Source organism: Mastomys coucha, unplaced genomic scaffold (genome assembly GCF_008632895.1).
Source record: "Mastomys coucha isolate ucsf_1 unplaced genomic scaffold, UCSF_Mcou_1 pScaffold9, whole genome shotgun sequence".
Classification (NCBI taxonomy): Eukaryota; Metazoa; Chordata; class Mammalia; order Rodentia; family Muridae; genus Mastomys; species Mastomys coucha.
In genome coordinates, this window is record NW_022196915.1 from 44,183,901 (window position 1) to 44,204,945 (window position 21,045).

Genomic DNA, 21,045 nt, shown 5'->3' on the forward strand with positions numbered 1-21,045 from the left:
GAGTTCCAGACCAGATTGCTAGATTTGCAGTTTCTGTCTTACCTCAAAAGAGAGGGACAGAAAAGAAAGAAAATATAGCCTGAAGCAAACAATATTCAAAAGAAAAATGTTTTACAAATGAAAAGTTAAGAAAGTAAGTGCTTAGGGATGGCAACTCAGGCCTAAAATCCTACACTGAAGAGTTGAAGCAGGAAGATAGCTGTGACTTCGAGGCCAGCCTGGGCTCTAGAAATCAGTTCTCTCAAAAACTCAAAGCAAAAAAGAAAGCATGTGTCCCTTACAACTCTAAAGAATCAAATTTATATATTAAAAATGTCAAATTGGTTAGCAGGTGAAATAGAAAGGACAGGCATAAAGGAGAATGTGATTAACTTAGTAGCAAGCTCCATTCCAATGTGACTGCCCTTGGCAAGGAAGCCTGGAGAATTCCTGCTTTAACGAGTCAGTGGCTCACTTTCTCTCAGACCACCTGCCTTTTACAATTAGTTTTCTAGTAGGCAAATATAGTAACTTGACAGTGGAAATCACAGCTTACCACACACCTTAAGTCTCCCAGTTTTACAGATCTCAAACCTACATGTATGAAAGAAGCAGATCTTGACTCTATCGGAACAAAGACGAGCCTCATACTAAAGTTCAGATAAGATTCCTTATCTTCTTAGGAATAGCATTTTCCTCTGAAACAAACTCTTCAGGAGCCCTAGGAAAGGGCAGATAAAGCTCCATAAAACCAGTTGACTCTGAGTGTTAACTATACTGGTTAGTAAACATCCTCTCTTTCTGTTTGGAAAAATTAAGATTAAGAAAGTTCAGCAATTTGCTGGAGATCAACTGAGGCTTGAACCTAGATCTGCCTGACTGAACAATGCTCCAAGCAGGCACCACAATATTCCAAGAAACAACATGACGCTCAGCAGCAGACACTCTGAACCGAAAGCGTATCACTAACTTATTACTTATACTTAAGCAATAAGCATAAGGACAAACCCAGAGTCCTTCTACCTAAGCAAAGTCAATAAGACAATCTAATTTAATCACATATCCAAGGAGAAAATGGTTCTACTGCTGAAAAAAAAAAATGCATTTTGCATATTTTGTCTTTTCCTTCCCAGGATTACCATCCTTCTCCTCAGTCAGCAACAGCCTTATTAGCCACCAAATGCTGTCACACATTCAATCCTCTTCAAAATGAAGTAAATATGACTTTATCCTTTCTACAGTCTACTGTACTATGGTATAAAATTCCATTTCTCCAAAAAGAAAAAGTCTCCACTCAACAGAAGACTTCACACACAAAAAAGCTAAGGACATACAGGACTGAGCTTCATGATTACATTTTCTACAAAGTCACCATGAATTCAACCCTTCCCGTTGTTAAAAGGATATAATTTGGAGGGAGAAAATTCCAGCTCAGAACTTGGTTGGCGAGGGCAAGGTACCGCTGAAACACTGAGGACATCTGAGCACTGAGGTTCTCCCGTCTGCTGAACTCCTGCAGAACTCCGACTGTCAGCATGAAGATCTGGCGAAGGTCTTCTTCCTATGGACAACAAATCACCACAGTTCTGCATGACGCTTATTTAAAGTACATTCCTTTTTAGAGTCATAAAACAGACAAGAACCTTAAGGTCTCCATTAGATGGTACTTCTTCCTTAAGAATGTTTTCCATCTTGAGGCTTCTAACATCAGTGTGCTTTCAATGACACCATTAACTGTAATCTAAATGCTCCCCATGCAGGAGAACCTTAGAGGGCGAATGTGACGGCAGAGCTGGCAGAGCCAGTTGCTAGAGTGCAGAGCCTCAGGACTTAAGCCAATGCCTTCACATAACTTTACTGCAGAGCCAAACAATACACTTCAGAGACAAAGAGCCCACACCATCTGCAATAACATTTTAAATACATGACCTTCTTTGGCATTGTGCCAGTCCTATTTTTAAAGCTAGCAGAATCCTATCAATTGAAATATTTATATCAAAACTCGATAAGAAAACAATAAGCTAAGGAACATTTCTTATAATGTTCTCTTTTTTGTTGTTTAAAGATGAGAACTGAGTAATTTCAACTTATCAATTACAGAAATCAAACTTACGAACTTAGCATATCCTATCTCAGCACAAGCTTTCAGACATAAGCTACCATCAAATGTCTAAAAAAAATGCTCTCATCATCGGGAAAAACCCGAATAAAAAGTGGACTGCCCAATAATAAAACATAAAACAAAGGTACCAATACCTGAAAGACTCGTTTGCAGTTACCGTGGAATTCCATACTCAGTCCGATGTTGCTAGTTTTACTTGAACTTGAAAATTCACTCAGTAGAGCAGTTAGAATAGAACAGGCCAGAGTTTGCTATATCAACAAGAAATAATTGTAAGTCATTACTTTTTTCAAAGCTTTGTTTCAATATGTTTTGTTCGAATGTAATTTCTGTGTGTTACGGTTTCAGAGCCTCTAACTGCCCAGCAGAGCCCTGGATGTGACTAAGACAACTGGCTTTCCTTTCAAGTAGTGTGGAAAACGCTAACATTAGGAGGCCTGGAACCCAGGACAGGATTCTACTCAATCCTAGAGGGTAACTGACATTTTAAATGGTCGTTAAATAACTAATTGTTCAAAGCCTTGTTTCATTTACTTTACACAACAATCCAGATATTTTTACAATTGAAAGAACTGTGACTAGAAAAGGGTAGCCAACTACCAGAGGCCATCAACGTTCAGCCTCATGCCTCCCACTCTTCTGTTCTGATGAACGTGTTCTCAAACAGATGAAAAGTAACACAGACTTTAGTCTCTAAAATAGCAAACAGGTAGTACCTCAAAACTTCTTAAATCTGGAGATAGAGAGATGGCTCAGTGGTTAAGAGCACCGACTGCTCTTCCAAAGATCCTGAGTTCAAATCTCAGCAACCACATGGTGGCTCACAACCATCCGTAATGAGATCTGACTCCCTCTTAATCTTAAAAAAAATTTTTTTCTTAAATCAAAGAAAGAAACTTTTCCTTTTCATCTGGTCCACTAGCTACACTTAGAATGCCAACTCCTCAATTTCATTCACAGACTATTTAGAGTCAAGGTAACAAGGATGGAGATGAGATTATGAATTATTTTGGCACATTTCCAGGGGTTAAACAGAAATATGCACACTACCTCTGAACAACCGAAAGATTAAAGTCAAGATGATACTATTTCTGCAAGCTTACACGACAGCTGAACACAGTGGGACCCACCCCACCAACTGCATCTTTGTTCAGCAATGCCTCTGATGTTAGTACCTTGACCTTACAGATGCTTTAGTTTGCCAAATCTTAGCAAATATACAGAAAGTGAAATTCCTAAAGACTTGTAGGGCTGATGATGCTTAAGGTAAGTAATAGTTACATGGATAAACAATATACTACTTTTACTTTTTAAAATTTTCCTTTAAAAATGTTTTCTAAAAGTTTTAAAGGAAGTAGGTACTGTTCACCTCTTAATCACAATCAAAATAAGCACAGGTAAGCAACTTCAAAAATTGTGGAGAATCCACAAGTATCTATTACAGGTGCCTTCTATAATAATGAAAATTCTGTCGACTCTTAATTTAGTTTTTGTGCACACATATACACTTTTGTTAATATTTATTGGATGTACTGAGGGTTAAATCAAGATCATTACAATCATTAGGCAAGTGTTCCTCATCAGGAATGAACTTAGCCCTGTCCCCCCTACATTCATTTACTTCAAAATATACAATTATTTTAATACAAAAGTTTACTTATTCCCCAAATCTTCGAGAAAAATATGTGCCTGTTTAAATACCTTTGTGGGACTAAGGAAAACAATCTGAGAAATCAGGTACAAGTGCCTTATATAGAGAGCAATCTGTCCCCGTCTTTACTGTTCAAAAGGGATTCTAAACATTTATCAAGTTAAATAACCCTCACTTTAAGATGGCTTTCTTTTAAATGGTGATTAAAGTGTCAATCAGCCAGGCATAGAGGCACAGCCCTCCAAATCCTCATTACTTGGAGGCTGAGGCCAGGAGATCATTTGAGACCAACTTAAAAGATTATATAGTGTGACTCTGTCTCAAAAATACTCCCCAAAAAGTTAAAAAGAAAATTAAAGCACATCAATACTTCACAGATACATTAAAATAACATCATACATCTTTAAATGTGATTATATGCATAAATGCACACATACATCTTTTTGTATACTTATGAAAAATTTGGTGGGGGAAATATACTAAATAATAAACAAAATTACATTAAATTAATAAATTTTGGAGAAAAACATTAACTCACAAGACCTAATAACTTCTGAGATTCTGTAATTCTAAAGACAATTTTAGTAGCCTGCATTCTGTAACTCTTAGCCTTACTTCTCATCCATCCTTTCTAATATCTCACTGACTATAATATTATGAAGAAATAAAAAATTTGAAAATATGTCCAAATCAAGAAAATTAACCTCAGATATCATTACTGAACACAATTTACACATTAACTTCACTTTTTAAAATCTAGAAGCACTTGTTAAATGCAAATTATTCAACAGCCTTACAAATAATGTGCTATAATACTTTTCCATAAGTAATTTACAACTTACTACAGGTTGGTTTCTGGGTACTTACACAAAGTGGTATATTTTGAAACTATGGTCATATTCAGATTCTTAGTACAATGCCTAATTAACTATTAGGACATATTCACAATAACGATTTGCTCTTCTATAAAATAAGTATTTCCTAGACTCATATTCATGGTCAGATGAATGGATGAAGATACAAACAAGGCAAAGCTAGTGAGCCTGGCTGTGTAACTGAGGAACAGCAAGTAGGTTTCCTTTAGCTATACAGTACAGCACAGCAGACAGGGAGCCAACAGGGGTCAGTTGCATCAAAAACAAAGCAAACTCATATAGGATGCACACAGCAGCCCATACAGGCAAGTGAGTATAGTCCCAATACCTCTCCCTAGCCCCACCCTTCTGATGAGTATCCCTTCATTAAGGAAAAGTGAGAGAAGAGCTTCTGCATATGGGAGAGTCTCCAAAGGAGGAACATCCCTCTAACTCTTATTTTCAATACATGAGTATCAAGAACAAAATGTGTTATCACAAATTTTGCTTCCCAAACATAAGTATTTTTCAGTCTGTGAAAATAATATAGCTTATCTTAATCTTAGAAAAAAAAAGGTTAAAAAAAGCTAAAAGAAAATAAAATTACCTATAATCTTATTGTCTGGGGATTATTACTAAGTTATTTATATATAGCTCTTTAGTTTCTTAATGTATGTATATATACATTAGTTACAAAACATACAATTTATATAATTCATACTTCTTTTTCTGCTTTAGTTTTAAAACAAATAGAAATCTTTAAGTAAAAACTGTTTTTTTCACTACATCACTTAGAAACGTAATATGTGAAGATAATTATATATATATATATATATATATATATATATATATATATATATATCTCAAATGCTATTTTGACCCATACCTAAACTCATCACTTTTCAGAAAACTAAAATTTAGTAAGATATTTTCAAATACTACAAAAAAAGTTCAATTTGAAAAACTTGTGTAGATATGAGATTAGCACCATAAACTCTAATTATACTATACTATTCTAAGTAAAGGATACCAAATGAAAAAACTCACTCCTTGGAGAAAGTACATTAAGTACTGATTATAAAGAAACAAAGCAAAGTACTCTGCTATATATCAACAAAGTGGTCCTCTCTATTCAAAAGAGAATTGATTAAGCACAGCATAGGACTCTGATTCCTATGTTACTCCTGTCAGTACTTAACTGAAAACAAAATCTCCTGAAGGTGAAGTTACCCTCATTATATTGGAATAGACACAGAAAAGCAAAGCAAAAAGCAACTCAGAGAAAGAATTACCCTGGCGGAGCTAAGAACTGTCAACCATGCCTGGGAGAGAGCTCCAACTTTGGGTCTCACTTACCACTGGAGAAGGTTCCTGTCTGCTTGCTTCAAGCATTCAGTGATCAGGGGACACAAGTGCAGTGCCTTTTACTCCCCCTCCAACCACCAGTACTTTCAAGTGCTATCCCTGCCCTTTGTCAGTCACGGCTAGATAGCATTCTATACTATAGAGAGTAACTCTGATACTCAAGAGGGTATCAGATATTCAAGAGGGTAACAAAAGCTGTCTTTAGAATTTTCAGTGAAATATGATGAAAATAGACTAAGAAACAGGAGATTTTCATACTAAGGAGGGCTTTGACTAAAACCATAAGCACAAATTTTCAGAATTTTAAGAGGTTATTACAAGAATGCTTCATTCATCTAAGATCATAAAGAATAAGTTCATATCTGTTATTTTGTAAGTACTACAACAGTGTTTTAAATAAAACTTACAGTACATTTTTCCACAAGAAGCCTTTTTTATAGCAATTCTATGACTGTGAATGACTACTTGGAAGCCACTCAAGAAAGGCCCTAGGTTGTTGGAGAAACAAAGGGCTATGAGATCCCCATGCCTGTTGATTTATGTCCGCTGCACAGGGTTTCTCAAGTGGCCTTTGTGGCAGTCTACAGTTCACTGTTGCTGGCAACAGGACAACACCAGCAAGCAGCCCTTCACCCATCATCCTCATTTGGTAACCATTTAGAAACCAAGTTACAAAGTCTATTGTGCCTGTGTCTGAAATACATTATCAATAAAAACAGCCTGTAGAAATCCTTAGGAATGTAAGAAACCTACTGTTTTAGACTAGGGAAACAGAAAAATGTGAATTCAAACATTCTGTTTCTCATTTAACTGTAGGCAAGGCACTTGATTTATCATCCAGATAAAGTCTCATCCACTCTTTGCCTACCTAATCCAGTTACTCTGCATTCAAATTAAATGACTTATTGTAAGTACTGCATAAATGCAACAATTAGGATAAGGTAGAGTGAAGGTAGTATTTTTGTAATTACCATACAATTGGGTTGTTTAGGTCCTCCCAAACAACCTTTTGACTGCCAAAATTAGAACTACAAGATAAATTATCACTTAGAAGAGGATCATTAGATATTGCTTGAATCAATGAATCTCCCGTTACTTGTATTTAGCACTGCTGATAGAGGAGGTAGAAAATAAATACACTAGTTTTCCTAATTTTTTAAAGGTGACTTTTTTATGTATATGAGTATTTGTGTGTATGTAAGCAGGAGAAGGCATCAAATCTCTTAGAATAGCAGTCACAGACAGTTATGAGTCACCATGCAGGTGCTGAGAACCAAACCCAGATCCTCTAGAAGAACAGTGCTCTTAACCACTGAGTAATCCCTCACGTCCCACTCCCATTTTTGCTGTTTATCAATTTAGATCAATAAAGCAAACAGAAGACAAGGCAATAAGGTCTCAATCTTCCCCCCAAAAAAAGTCTTCATGAGCTGAGAATGTAGCTGAGTTGGTTGAGTGCTTCTCTAGTATTGCATGAATACTAGAATATTCCTGATTTTGGTCTCAGGCATTACATAAAATTGGTGGTACATGACTGCAATTTTGGTACTTGGAAGATAATATAGAAAGATCAGAAGGCTGAGGTATCCATAGCTATATCCCAAATTTTTAGGTCACCTGGGATACATGCATGACATGTGCTCTCAAAGGAAAACTGTTTTCATAGTATAGCTTCTTTCACTGAAGTACTAGAAATTCAAAAGTTTATTTACTGGCTGACAATTTTGAAAACTCTGTCTTCATCTTAAAATTCTTACAGTAGCATTCACATTTCTCATCAAAGCCATTCATTTCATGCTCGTGGGGGGGAGATAAAAAAAAGCCCCCCCAGAGATTGCTTTCCCACTTCACAAGCATAAGATACTAACTCCAGTTGACAAAATAGAATGCTCTTGTTCAGGGGGAGGACTGTCTCTTATAATAGCCTGGCTCTTGCCTCAGGATCTTTATTACCAAGAATAAACTGTATGAAAGGTTGCCATACTATATAGCAGACCTCCAGCTGCTCTTCTAAGAAAACATCAATGAGACTTTGCGATAAGAGAGATTAACTTGGCTATCTCATGAAGGGGCAGACCTGGGTAGACAAGTGGATTTCACACCCACTCCTGCCCAACATGAAAAAGAGGGGAAAAGAAGGCTTAACTATCTTTCAGAATGATTTAACATAGGCTTATTACTTTCAAAGGAAATAAGGCAAACATGAAATAGATTAAATTTCTAGTTTGTATGTCAGCCTAAAAAATAGCCTAAGCTATTCTTCTAGGAAGTTTCCCTGTTCCTCTCAAACTGGTAGACAGCAGGCCTGCCAGGTCCCAGCTGAGATGAAATAACCACAGAAGACAGACAGCATGCTCAAAGATGAGCATGAAATGACATAGTTCTTAATTGTGCATGCGTGACTACATCAACACCACACCAGGGCACATGGAAAGCTATACTGTCTAAGAAATGCTCCTTAAAAAAATTCTAGCTGGGGGCCAGGCAGTGGTGCCACACGCCTTTAATCCCAGCGCTTGGGAGGCAGAGGCAGGCGGATTTCTGAGTTTGAGGCCAGCCTGGTCTACAGAGTGAGTTCCAAGATAGCCAGGGCTACACAGAGAAACCCTGTCTCAAAAAAACAAAACAAACAAACAAAAAAACTATGTCCTATTATGGTTAGTTTTTGTTTTATTTATTTTATCTTATTTTATTTTTAGATAATTGTATTCTAATCACAAAGAAAATGTGTAAATTTGGGTGGATGAGGATGATATGGAAGGAGTTGAGCATGGGGAAATTGTAATCAGAATATATTATATAAAAAAGTCTATTTTCAATAAAAAAAACAAAATAAACTAAAAAAAAATGGTTTATGAAGGCTAAAGATATAGCACAGTGGTAAAGCAAGGTACTATTATCAAATATCCTCTCCCAGGGTTTTACACATTTATGAAACATTCCATAAAAAGATCTGCAAGAAACCACAATCACGAGACTCCTTTAAGTATTTAAAGGAAAGCTGGTGTCCGACCACCATGGTTTTTAGATATACAAATACTAGCTTTCAGTAGTAGATGCTGTCTTCTGTGCGTCAGCACTTAGGATAGTTATATGGGTGACTTTTTAGAACTCTTGCTCCCCACATTTTCAAAGACTGGGTTGAGAGGCTGGTAGGAGAGGGTGCAAACCCTTTGCATGAGCCTGACACTAGGACATCTGCTTCACACACTAAAGAATTAACGCTTAGACAATTTACAAGTGTGTGTGTTTGTTTCAGGTAAGAAGGTAGTGACTGGCAGAACTGTAACTAAGTATGAACCAAAAAAATGTTGCTCTACAACTGCTGACTGCCTCAAAACCCATGTAAGGCTCATGAGACAGGAGAGCTAGTGCAGGGGAGAGACAACCAACACAGTATTTGAAAGGCAAGCAGCCAAACTATAATTTCTGGCCAGTGAAGGTCCATAGAACTGCCATTTCTCTGGGTAGTAAGAGGGGAAGTGAGTTATCTGACTTCACAGCTCCTAAAGTCGACTCTTTGTAGCACAGAAAGCCATCAATTAGGCAGGCTGCACAGCTCAGAGGTAAAGGCGCTTGCTGCCAGAACCACGTGGGAAGTGAAGAGCCGACCGGAAGAAGCCATCCTCTCAGCACAGGTGCCCTGGTATCACACAAGCACATGCATACGACAGCAAACGGAGCTTAAAACAGCTAAAGACAACAGCCGGCAGGTGACTGCTATCACTGGCATCTATCTCTTCATGGATCACAGAAAACTACCATATACAAGTTTCTGGCCACCAACTATTTCAGCATGCAATTTTCCTACCAAAACTCTAACCATTTCCTCTGAGGTTATTCGTGTTTCTGGACTAAGGAAGCCTTAAATTTTTGAATTGTTCCCACAAATTCTTCACCATCCAAGAAGAAGATACATTAAAACATTTTACTGGTCTGCAATTGCATTCTCTGGACCTACTAAGCTGGTTTCACACTACCAAGCAAAGATGTGTGACCACAATGTTTGTATTTTACTTACCATATAAACAGAATATTTAAGTTTAATGTTACAATGTGTTCAGCAAAATCACTTCATTCTATCATTAAAAAGTATACGTTCCACCTCCAACATATTGAATTGCTAATACTATAGAATTTCTTCATCCTGTTATTTAGAAATTTTACTTTAAAAACAAAAACAAAAACAAAAAAACACCGGGCAGTGGTGGCACATGCCTTTAATCCTAGCACCTGGGAGGCAGAGGCAGGAGGATTTCTGAATTCGAGGCCAGCCTGGTCTACTGAGTGAGTTCCAGGACAGCCAGGGCTATAGAGAGAAACCCTGTTTTGAAACAGAAACAAAAACAAACACAAACAAACAAACAAACAAAAAAACCTTGTTTCATACAGTGGTATATGCCTTCAGTCCTAGGACATAGGAGACTAAAGAAAAAGTTCAAGATTCCAAAGCCAGACTATTGAAGTAAGTTTCAGACTAGCTAGTAACAGAGCAAGGCCTTAACTCAAAAACTGTACTGGGGGAGGGTGTGTGTGCGTGCATGTGTATAGAGTGGGATATGTATTTGTGTATGTGGGGGGGGGACAGGTCTTAGCTTTGACTATTTCAAAAATTTGATATATACTTGATATATATCCTTGATGGATATTAAATTTATCTAAATGTATGTACTGTGAATATAGCAAAATATTCTCTAACTGCACTGGATGTTCTATCATTTGTAGAATTGTAAAACATGTTATTTCCGTGGCTCAGAAAGTCTTATTGTCAATTTGCCATGAATCACTTTTTGTGCTACAACAAATCTACCCAAGGGGTGAGGAAGGAAAAAACTTGGTTCCCAGCATGTGCTTACTCCAAAACAAAGGCAGGACAGTTTACCTGTGCAGTGCTCTCCCAGGACCAAGAGACATGCAGGAGAACAAGGGCAAGCTACAAACCCCTGCACTAAAACCCTAGCTGGAAAAATTAATTTACTCCAGACAGCATTAGCCGCAGGTCTCAATGCCACTGTCTAATCCTGTCCTCTGTAACAGGCCAAACTATCAAAATGCAACAGGACGTCCCAAAGCAAAATCTAAAAGGGGAGCGGTAACTCAACCCAGAGCACCCAGGGCATACTGACCATCAGACTACACAGTCATTCCCATGAAAGGGAAGACTACCAAGTCCGTACAAGTGATCCGGCTGTCATTTAAAAGTACTCTAACACTAGCACATCTCTACCTTAAGACAGAAACAGCTTCAGTGTTCAGCGGCACAGCACCTGCCTTGCCTATTGTCTTAGTCAGGGTTTCTATTCCTGCACAAACATCATGACCAAGAAGCAAATTGAGGAGGAAAGGGTTTATTCAGCTTACACTTCCACACTGCTGTTGGTCACCAATGGAAGTCAGGACTGGAACTCAAGCAGGTCAGGAAGCAGGAGCTAATGCAGAGACCATGGAGGGATGTTCCTTACTGGCTTGCTTCTCCTGGCTTGTTCAGCCTGCTCTCTTATAGAACCCAAGACTTCCAGCCCAGGGGTGGCACCACCCACAAGGGGCCCTACCTCCTTGATCACTAATTGAGAAAATGCCCCACAGCTGGATCTCATGGAGGCACTTGCCCAACTGAAGCTCCCTTCTCTGTGATAACTCCAGCCTGTGTCAAGTTGACACACAAAACCAGCCAGAACACCTGTGCAAGGGTCTGAGTTCAAGTCCCACCACGACTAAGAAATAAGTGCCATACCTCTTACAGAAGGGTCCCTGAAAATTGCATAGCCTCACACATAAATCTCTCAAGCAATTTTAAAAAAAAATAAATTGTGATAGTTAAAAAACTACTAAGAATATTTAAAGATTTGATACCTAGAATCAGAATGGCCAGGTACTACTAACTCCAGCTCTGCAGAGATCATCCCAGAGATCAGAGCTGTTCAGTAATATAGCCTCTGGTGAGGAATTTCTACAACTAGACATTCCCTAAATGTGGACAGAGCAGGGAAACCATGTTCCTTTAAATAATTTAGTCAAGAACAATGGCCTGACATCTGCTCACCAGATAGAACCACCTGGAAATCATGGTGTAGTTAATGATTTTTATTATGCCAGATATCATTTATATTTAACTCAACCGTTTCTATAATTATTGATAGTTTCCAAGGCTTATTAAAACTGGGGGTGAACAAATGTTCAAAAGAATGATGAAAAATATGAAAAAAACAAGGATGGTGGTATATGTCTTTAATCCCAGAACTCAGGATTCAGATCTCTGTGAATTCCAGGCCAGCGAGGGCTATAAACTAAGTCCTGGTCTCTCTACACACAGAAAAAGAATATCATGGTGTATTAACACATCATGTTCTAGCCGGGCGGTGGTGGCGCATACCTATAATTCCAGCACTTGGGAGGCAGAAGCAGGTGGATTTTTGAGTTCGAGGCCAGGCTGGTCTACAGAGTGAGTTCCAGGACAGCCAGGGCTATACAGAGAAACCCTGTCTCGGAAAGAAAAAAACAAACAAACAAACAAAAAAAACACATCATGTTTTACAATCAATTAAAATGATTATGAGCACAGTGGCAACAGAGAAAAACAGACTCAAATGAAAATGCTAAGTATACTATATCTGCATTACACACACACATTTAAAGATCAGAAGAAACGTCTGAACAAATAAAAACTGTTTGGCACATTAGTTTGCATGCCTTTCTTTTATACTACTATTGCCAGAATGCAATTAGTGATAGGCAAGATAAAAAATAGTTATAGATATAAGCAGTTGGCATACTTACCACAGTGGGATTGCCACTACTTATCAACTGGCTGACTTCATGAAATATGCTTTTGCAGTCAATTGACTTATCTAATGATCCTCTTTTTACAATTACTGCTACTGCTAATAGAATCTGTTCCCGAACATACTTTTGGAGGCTGCAAAACATAAAAATTGTGAAAACATTTACCTAGATCTAATATAAACACTCCCAAATTTCTCACTATAGCAGAGGCTTCTCATACCACCACCTAACCCGAGAGTAGTAGACTCTACCAAGTTACAGAAAGACTCAGACACTTGGTCAGCTCTGCTGTTTACTAGCTGTGCAACCCAAAATAAAGCCTTTTTATAAAAAGACACTTATTTATTTTATGTATATTAGTACACTGTAGCTGTACAGATAGTTGTGAGCCACCATGTGGTTACTGGGATTTGAACTCAGGACCTTAGGAAGAGTAGTCACTGCTCTTACCCGCTGAGCCATCTCTCCAGCCCCAAAATAAGGTCTTAGTTTTCTCTTCTTTAAAATGGAGACAACAATCAGGATTACTGTAAAAACTAATGCTCCACCTTAATCTAGGCTACATAGTTAATTTCAGGCCAGGCTATGCTATATACCATAAACCCTGTTTCAAAAAAAGCAAACGTCAAACAACAAAACATGTTCAACCCTAGGACTGTGTCCACTACACACATACTAAATACTTTAGGCAGTGTTCAAGACATGCTAAGTCAGTTCCTCATTGAGTACTTAAAGTGGGAGTATCACTAAGATGAAGATAATTCTGATTTGACATCCATCTCCAACTAGCAGTACCTCAACCCTTGCTGTTTAATGAATAAACTCCAAAGTCTATGAAAGGTGTGTCACCTCTGCATGACAGTACAAACATTCCCAGTCAAGCGCTCTGTAAGGCCTATAGATCACAGGGGCAGAGACTTAAATGACTTCAGGACCTCCTCTTAAAAGATTAGGATCCGCAAGGCTGTGGTGGAGCACACCTTTAATCCCAGAACTTGGGAGATAGAGGCAGGCGGATTTCTGAGTTCGAGGCCAGCCTGGTCTACAGAGTGAGTTCCAGGATAGCCAGGGCTATACAGAGAAACCCTGTCTTGAAAAACCAAAAACCAAAAACCAAAAAAAAAAAAAAAAAAAAAAAAAAGATTAGGATCCAAAAACATCAACCTTATAATACAACCTCTCAAATGTCATAATGATGTGACCTGTGCTACATCCTAAGGACAAGCTACATCCCTTACCATGGGTAACAAGACCAAGTGTAGCTTTCCTGGGAGAGTCCCAATGTCCTGTTGCCCTGAGAATTACTAATAGCATTTACTTTCACTTTCAAAGGTAGCCCAGTTTGGACAGTTATACATATGGTCATGCACTTTTAAAGTCTGAGACAGCCAAGCACCACTCTGCTCTCTGACCTCACTCTTTCCATACACTCAGTAGGCAGGCATATGGAACTCCTCAGTCCCTGGCTCAACACTTTGATGCTTCCAGCCCTACAAACTTCTATTCCCTCTGCCAAAATTGTGATATCACTTTCTCCAGAAAGTTATTACTAAAGGCTCCCAAGGCAGTACATGTGACATGACTTATCTATTACTACTACTTAATGTTATCCTGGAAATCATCCACCCCGCACTAAGCACACTAGTATATGTAAAACTCAGGATTTGCCATATAGAAGGCATTTATTAATAGCTTCAAACATGTGTCCCTCTATCAAGACTAAAGTCAAAATATTCCTTCCATAATTTTGGGCCAGGGGTGGTAGCACGCGCCTTTACTAGCAGCACTTAGGGGGAAGGCTAGTTAGACCTCTGGATGTAAGTCTTGTCCACATAGCAAGTCCTAGGCCAGCCAGAACTTCATAGTGAGACCCTACCTTAAAGAAAAAAATCCATTGGCAAGAATTAGAAAATTAAAACATTTAATGGGTTCTATGTAAGAGTTTTTGTAAATTAACATGTTCAAGAAACATTACTAACTCAATTAATAACCAGAAAAGAAAGTTAGTTAAAAAAAGATTAACATAAATTGAGCAAGGTAACAGAATGTGGTAGAATGATAATGAATACACATATACATTCCTTTCTTGACTAATGTGCTACCCACCTCTAGAAAAGGAGGCATACTGTATCAAACCAAATCCAAACTGTACCTCAATTAGGAGGTAAGGAAAAAAACCCTACACATGTAGTGGTTAAGGACCCAGGATACACAAGCCCCATGTATGCGAGACTGTAACACATAAGCTAGCTGTATAACCCTCCTTGTTCAGTACATCAAGATCTGTTACTTGACTCTAAGCTACACCAGAGAGCTTTCTATAAAATAAGAATGCCCGTGTAATTAAGGACAGAATAAGGACAGAATTACTCGGGCTTTAAGGAGATTCTCAGGGGCTAGAGAGCTGGCTCAGTGGTTAAGAGTACTTGCTGCTCTTATGAAAGGCTATTCTTATGAAGGACTTAGGTTTGGTTCCCAGCACCCATACAGTAGCTCACAACCACCTATAACCACCTCTTCTGACTTCTGACTTCTTTGAGTACCAGGCATGTACATGGTACACATATATACATGCAAGCAAAACACTCATACCTAGGAGCTGGGGAGAAGGGTCAGTCAAGAGCACTTCCTGCTAGCCTAGAGAGCATGGGTTCAGTTCTTTTTTTGTTTTTTTGTTTTTTTTTGCTTTGTTTTTTGTTTTTAAATTATTTATTTATATCTATTTATATGAGCACACTGTAGCTGTCTTCAGACACACCAGAAGAGGGCATCAGATCCCATTATAGATGGTTGCGAGCCACCATGTAGTTGCTGGGATTTGAATTCAGGACCTCTGGAAGAGCAGCTGGTGCTCTTAACGGCTGAGCCATCTCTCCAGCCCCATGGGTTCAGTTCTTAGCATACACATGGAAGCAAGTTCACTACCATCTATAACTCTAATGTAAACAAAAAAAATTCATTTATAAAGTAAAATGAATAAATCTTTTAAAAAATTTAAAATATCCATACACATAAAATATTTTTAATTAAAAAAAGGCATGATAACAGGACACAACATCTAATTGTAGTTAAATTCTGGATTGAAAGACAAACTACATATTTTACCTAAATATAGAAAGCAACATTAACAGAGCCAAAGAGATAGACTGCACATTAGTAAGAAAAATAACCTAAAGCTGGAAAATATACCTAACATTAGTAAACCAATTGAGGAATTCAAATATACAATCAGAATAATATTGAGTAATAATATAAATATGACAATTAGGCCTGGAATATTGATAGCATGAGATATACTCAGTATTTAAGATGAAGTACTGTAGTGTGAGTGGCAATTTGCTCAAATGTGACAAAATGTTAACTGAGCTTCTACCAAGAAAGGGGTATGTGTTTGCCGTGTTATTATGTCATCTTTGCTGAAAGTTTTAAGAAATTTCCAAAATAGTGCTGGGGAGGAGGGGGTACTTACACGTAGCAGGCACAGATCTTTGGTTCTACCACTAACAACATGCACACAGCACTAATACATACATGCAGTTGAGAAAAGAAATAAACTATTTCAACACAACCTTTTATAACCAACTCTAATCAAAATTATTTAAGAATAGAATTAATTGCTGGGTAGTCATGGCACACGCCTTTAATCCCAGCACTTGGGAGGCAGAGGCAGGTAGATTTCTGAGTTCAAGGCTAACCTGGTCTACAGAGTGAGTTCCAGGACAGCCAGGGTTATACAGAGAAACCCTGTCTCGAAAAAAAGAAAAAAAAAAAAAAAAAAAAAAAAAAAAAAAAAAAAAAAAAAAGAATAGAATTAATCTTGACAGGCAAGAAAGCATAAATACAAACATCTTGATTACATTACATTATACACATACAATAGCACATTACATCTACCCCAGTTCTTAAGAGTTCTGGGTTTCATGGAATGGAGTGGGGAAAGGTTGTCAAGAAAGCCAGAAATTCCATTGTAATGTACCCTGACTACTTAGGAAAACTGCTGTTATGAGAGTTGACTCAAATACATAAAAAGTGTTATCAAATCACTGTTCCAGGAAAATAAAATCAGAACAAAATCCCAAGAAAATAAAGAGGCTTTCTGAGGGGAACCAGGCCCGGGGTTGGGTCACCACAAAGACAGCTCTTCAGACACAGGGGCCTGTACTAAAGCTACTAGTGACATTCTTTTTCTTTTTTCTTTTTTCTGTGAGTACACTGTCACTGTGCTCAGACACACCAGAAGAGGGCATTAGATCCCACTACAGATGGTTGTGCGTACCATCAGTGTTCCTAACTGCTGAGCCATCTTTCGAACCTTTCTTTCTCCTTTTCCTAAAAACTCATTAGTTAATTTTTATCTTATGTACATTGGTGTTTTCACTCCATGTATATCTGGGAAGGTGCTGGATTCCCTAGAACAGGAATTATGGACAGTTGTAAGATGCCAGGTGGGTGCTGGGAATTGAACCCTGGTCCTCTGAGAGAACAGCTAGAGTGCTCTTAATCACTGAGCCATCTGTCCAGCCCTGTGACAGATATTTCTTTTCTTTTCTTTTTCTTCTTCCAGTTTCTAAGGACAATTTCATACTTCAGGCCAGTCTAGCTTTGCCTTACAGCATTCCTTTTGCCTTAGCCTTCCAAATGCTGAAATTAGAGGCATGATATACCATTCCTAGCTTAAAATAACAATATAAAACAAAAAAGCCTAAGCTACCTACCTAGCCCCTAATCTTTTCAAAAGCATTGTTATAAACAAACATGGTTTAGTTCCTTCATTATATAAATATAAACATGAAGATTTCTCTCAACTCTTCTTTAACTACAAGAATACATTATCAAAATTTATTTGAAATTATTTTCCCAGTACAGATCAAAACAACCATCTAATATAGCAAAAATGCATTAATCCCATAAAGAATCAATGAATAGTCTTTTTTTGTTTGTTTGGTTTTTGGTTTTTGGTTTTTTTCAAGACAGGGTTTCTCTGTGTAGCCTTGGCTTTCCTGGAACTCACTCTGTAGACCAGGCTGGCCTCAAACTCAGAAATCCACCTGCTTCTGCCTCCCAAGTGCTGGGATTAAAGGCGTACACCACCACCACCCGGCCAATGTATAGTCTTGTAAGAATGTTTAAACATCAAAAAAAATTCACTTTACCTCACTCCTAAAACTTGATCTTTTTCAAAGTAAACAAATAATTTAATGTTTTTTTCTTCTAAGATGTTTTCTATGTATATATGTATGGAACATTTGGCTTATTGATGGTTTAATTTTTTCCTCTTCCTTCTGAGGCTATGCAGCTACATCTTATAATACTCAGCCCATGCTAAACTTCCTCTAAACATATTAAGAGAAATGCACTATCCTACCAAGCATCTAAGAACAAGAAAATGTAAGTTTGACAGTCAAAAGTTAACTTTAATTTATAGTCAAATTCTTCAAAGTTCATCAAAAACAGTATCATGTATTTCTTTAGGATTAGAAACTTTAAAGGTACGATTTTTATCCAATATGAAAGCAAGCTACAATTGTGCATAAATTTTCAAACTACAAGCTCCAGCACAGAGCTTGCCCACAAACATCACTATTGAAAAGAAGGGTTGTCTGGAAGGACAGATCATAGATGGTGCCACCCCAGGTACTCACTTAGGCCTTTGCAAGACATAGGTTAGGAGGAATGTTCTCAGTGACTCGATGCTGCCTTTTTCCAAGAGAACCCACTCTCGGACAACGGCTTCCATTATGGCTGTGGCAGCTTGAAAAAGGACATAGTCCACTTTACTGGTTTCTGGGGAGAAAATTAAAAATCCTCTTCAATCAGTAGTTCATGTGACCATGTTTATTTTGCATTTATTAATTTTAAGACAGAACTTTTCAGACAAGGAATAAGATGGTTACCTGGTCTGGTTTTAATCCAGTGACCTTGCTCTAGCACCACAAAGAGGTTAGTTCCTCTCAGAAGACCCCTCAGGCAGGTGGCAGCTAATCACCGATCACAATTTTCACAAACTTTCCTCACCTCTCTTCAACTGTTACTTCCAAAGCATGAAGAACTAAAAAATAACACAGCTTTAAAAAGTAAAAATAAAAATATGAAGCAATCAGAAAGTGGACTAAGAGGTTCTCACCCTGTGCAAAACCGGAATTTTTTATTGGAAAAATATCTTATTAAACTGGTCTTTGAACATTACTATTTGTGATGAGCCATGCTGCTAAAATATTGGAGCTTTTAAATAAGTAAGCATTCAGCAGGATGACACACCTCAATAGCAAGTTAAGAAATAAACAACCACATCCAAGTTCCTTGTTTCAAAATAGTCAAATATAATGAGCCACATTTACACAAGGTGAGAAGTTCTTGTTAATTTTCTGATTGCAGTACTGATCAAACTGAGTAAAATCCCAAGGCTACACTTAGAAAGACCCAGACTACCTGGCAAGGTATAGTATCTCAGCTAAAACCTGAATCAGGAAAAATAGAAAATTAACACCCTGAAAAAATATTTTATATTAATTTTCTATTTTTTCTGTTAGTATATACTGTTATAGTTTTTAAACAGCACTATCAAAAGGGAGAAACAGCCAAAATGAAGTCAAGAAAAAGTAGAAATTCTCTGAAAGTCTAAAAAATAACCATGTGAAACTCTAAATAAAGTCTGATTAGGCTCCAGATTATATGCCAAGAATACTGGATATGAGTTTCGGAAAGCCATGAGAAATTAAGTTTAGGCCTAAAATGGTGCCTTTAAGCTCTCAGATGAGCAGGAAGTATATAGCTGGGCAGTTTCTAGCTCAAGCTCATGCCATTAAAAATGTTCTAAAACATTACCTGTGAGGATAGGGGTGTACCTGCATAAGAGCATGTCATTGCAGACAGGAGGTTTAAATACAGCAAAAGTAGAAAGAACCAATCTGGGCCTTCTGTTTCTAAGGTTTGATTAGTCCTTGCTACATTAACATGAACTGATTAAGATAATGACTGGAAGTCACAAAAACTTAAAAAACTTTACGATATAGTAAGTGACTAAATTTAAAAATGTGACCTTATTATAATTTTTTTTTAATTTCCCAGAAGTGAGGATGGAATGGTAAGAAGTTTTATCAGAGTCAAACAATTTTAGGCAGAAACAGGTTATATCCATGTCCCTTAAGAAGAAATAGGGTTGTCTGATAAAGGTGAGTTGTATAATCTCACCACAGATTTCTTTTTGAGAGGATGTTGTTTGTCTTCACCTCCATCTAGAATGAAATTCTTAACAACAGATTTTAAGAAGGCAAAAATATGAAGGCCTACAGCACAGATCATCTTATACAACTGCTCCATCTTATAGTTGAAGAACTGCTGACCAACAGAGAGGAACTGTGATATCACATGGCTATCTAAATTACACTAATCCTTGCTAAGCATACACTCTAATAGGCAAGACCACGAAGACACCTTCTGTCAGCTGAGTACTGAGACACACTTATTTTAAATTAAGTGTGCTACTATCCTAGCTTTTTTTTTCTGTCTTACACAAGAATGACACTTAAAAGTTTTCAGGAGACACTTCTTAACTTTTCTTCAACACCCACCTCTCTACATGGCAGGAAATGAGGACTTCTAACTTACTCTAAGAAGCCGTCTCTAAGGACAGAGACATCCTGGAAAAGAAAGCCAAATTCCAAATTGAAAAGTAAGACTTCTCCTAAATGAGTATTACATTTTCTGGTAAACACTACTAGCATCCTTCAAAGAGTGCATTTATACAGAGCATATATGTGTAGAAGAAGCTAGAAGGCACTCTGCACAGTGGCCAGGACTCACAAGCAGAGCCTCTACATACACGCAGGCCTCAGCCTCACTCTCTGCCATGAAGAGGACTGACACTAACTCACAACTCAGCTACAATTTCTCACATCCCTCCAGGAAGAGCTGCTCTGGCTACCACGGTGCTATGATAAATTACTTGAGGCTTTTTTGGAGAGTGCCTTCTTTGCTACCACAGTAACTTCAATGACTATAGAACTATAAGTCATTTTTATTCTGAAATTAAAAACAAATATCTTGTCTAAAACATGATAGCACCCCTTCGAAAAAAGCTGAAGTAAAATTAATAATAAAGGGAAACTAATTTTAAAAAGGTGTTCTAAAAATAAAAGCAAGCCTACTATAGATAGATCATCAGCTACTGCAGTCTAAACTTAAAGGTTTCTGTTCAGGACCGTACACTCTGAAAAGCAGCTATTCCCCATGTGATGACACCTCCATCTACTGACTGACAGTAAAGTCTCAGCTGAAGATACTATTGACAG

At 37.7% G+C, this 21,045-nt stretch overlaps 1 protein-coding gene across 3 annotated transcripts in view; it reads right to left on the reverse strand.

The window, feature by feature from the left end:
- The window catches only part of Xpo4 (exportin 4), an 89,574-nt gene that overhangs the window by 50,479 nt on the left and 18,050 nt on the right, over positions 1–21,045 (reverse strand). Inside the window, exons 3-7 of one of the 3 annotated variants that reach the window (XM_031362136.1) lie at positions 18,649–18,803; positions 18,397–18,538; positions 12,749–12,887; positions 2,236–2,352; positions 1,387–1,540 (exon numbers count right to left, since the gene is read on the reverse strand). In XM_031362136.1, the coding sequence (XP_031217996.1) occupies positions 1,387–1,540; positions 2,236–2,352; positions 12,749–12,887; positions 18,397–18,491 (505 nt within the window). In that variant the 5' untranslated portion in view covers positions 18,492–18,538; positions 18,649–18,803. Of the gene's footprint in view, positions 1–1,386; positions 1,541–2,235; positions 2,353–12,748; positions 12,888–18,396; positions 18,539–18,648; positions 18,820–21,045 lie in introns of all 3 variants that reach the window. The other 2 variants (XM_031362137.1, XM_031362135.1) reach the window with 2 other exon arrangements.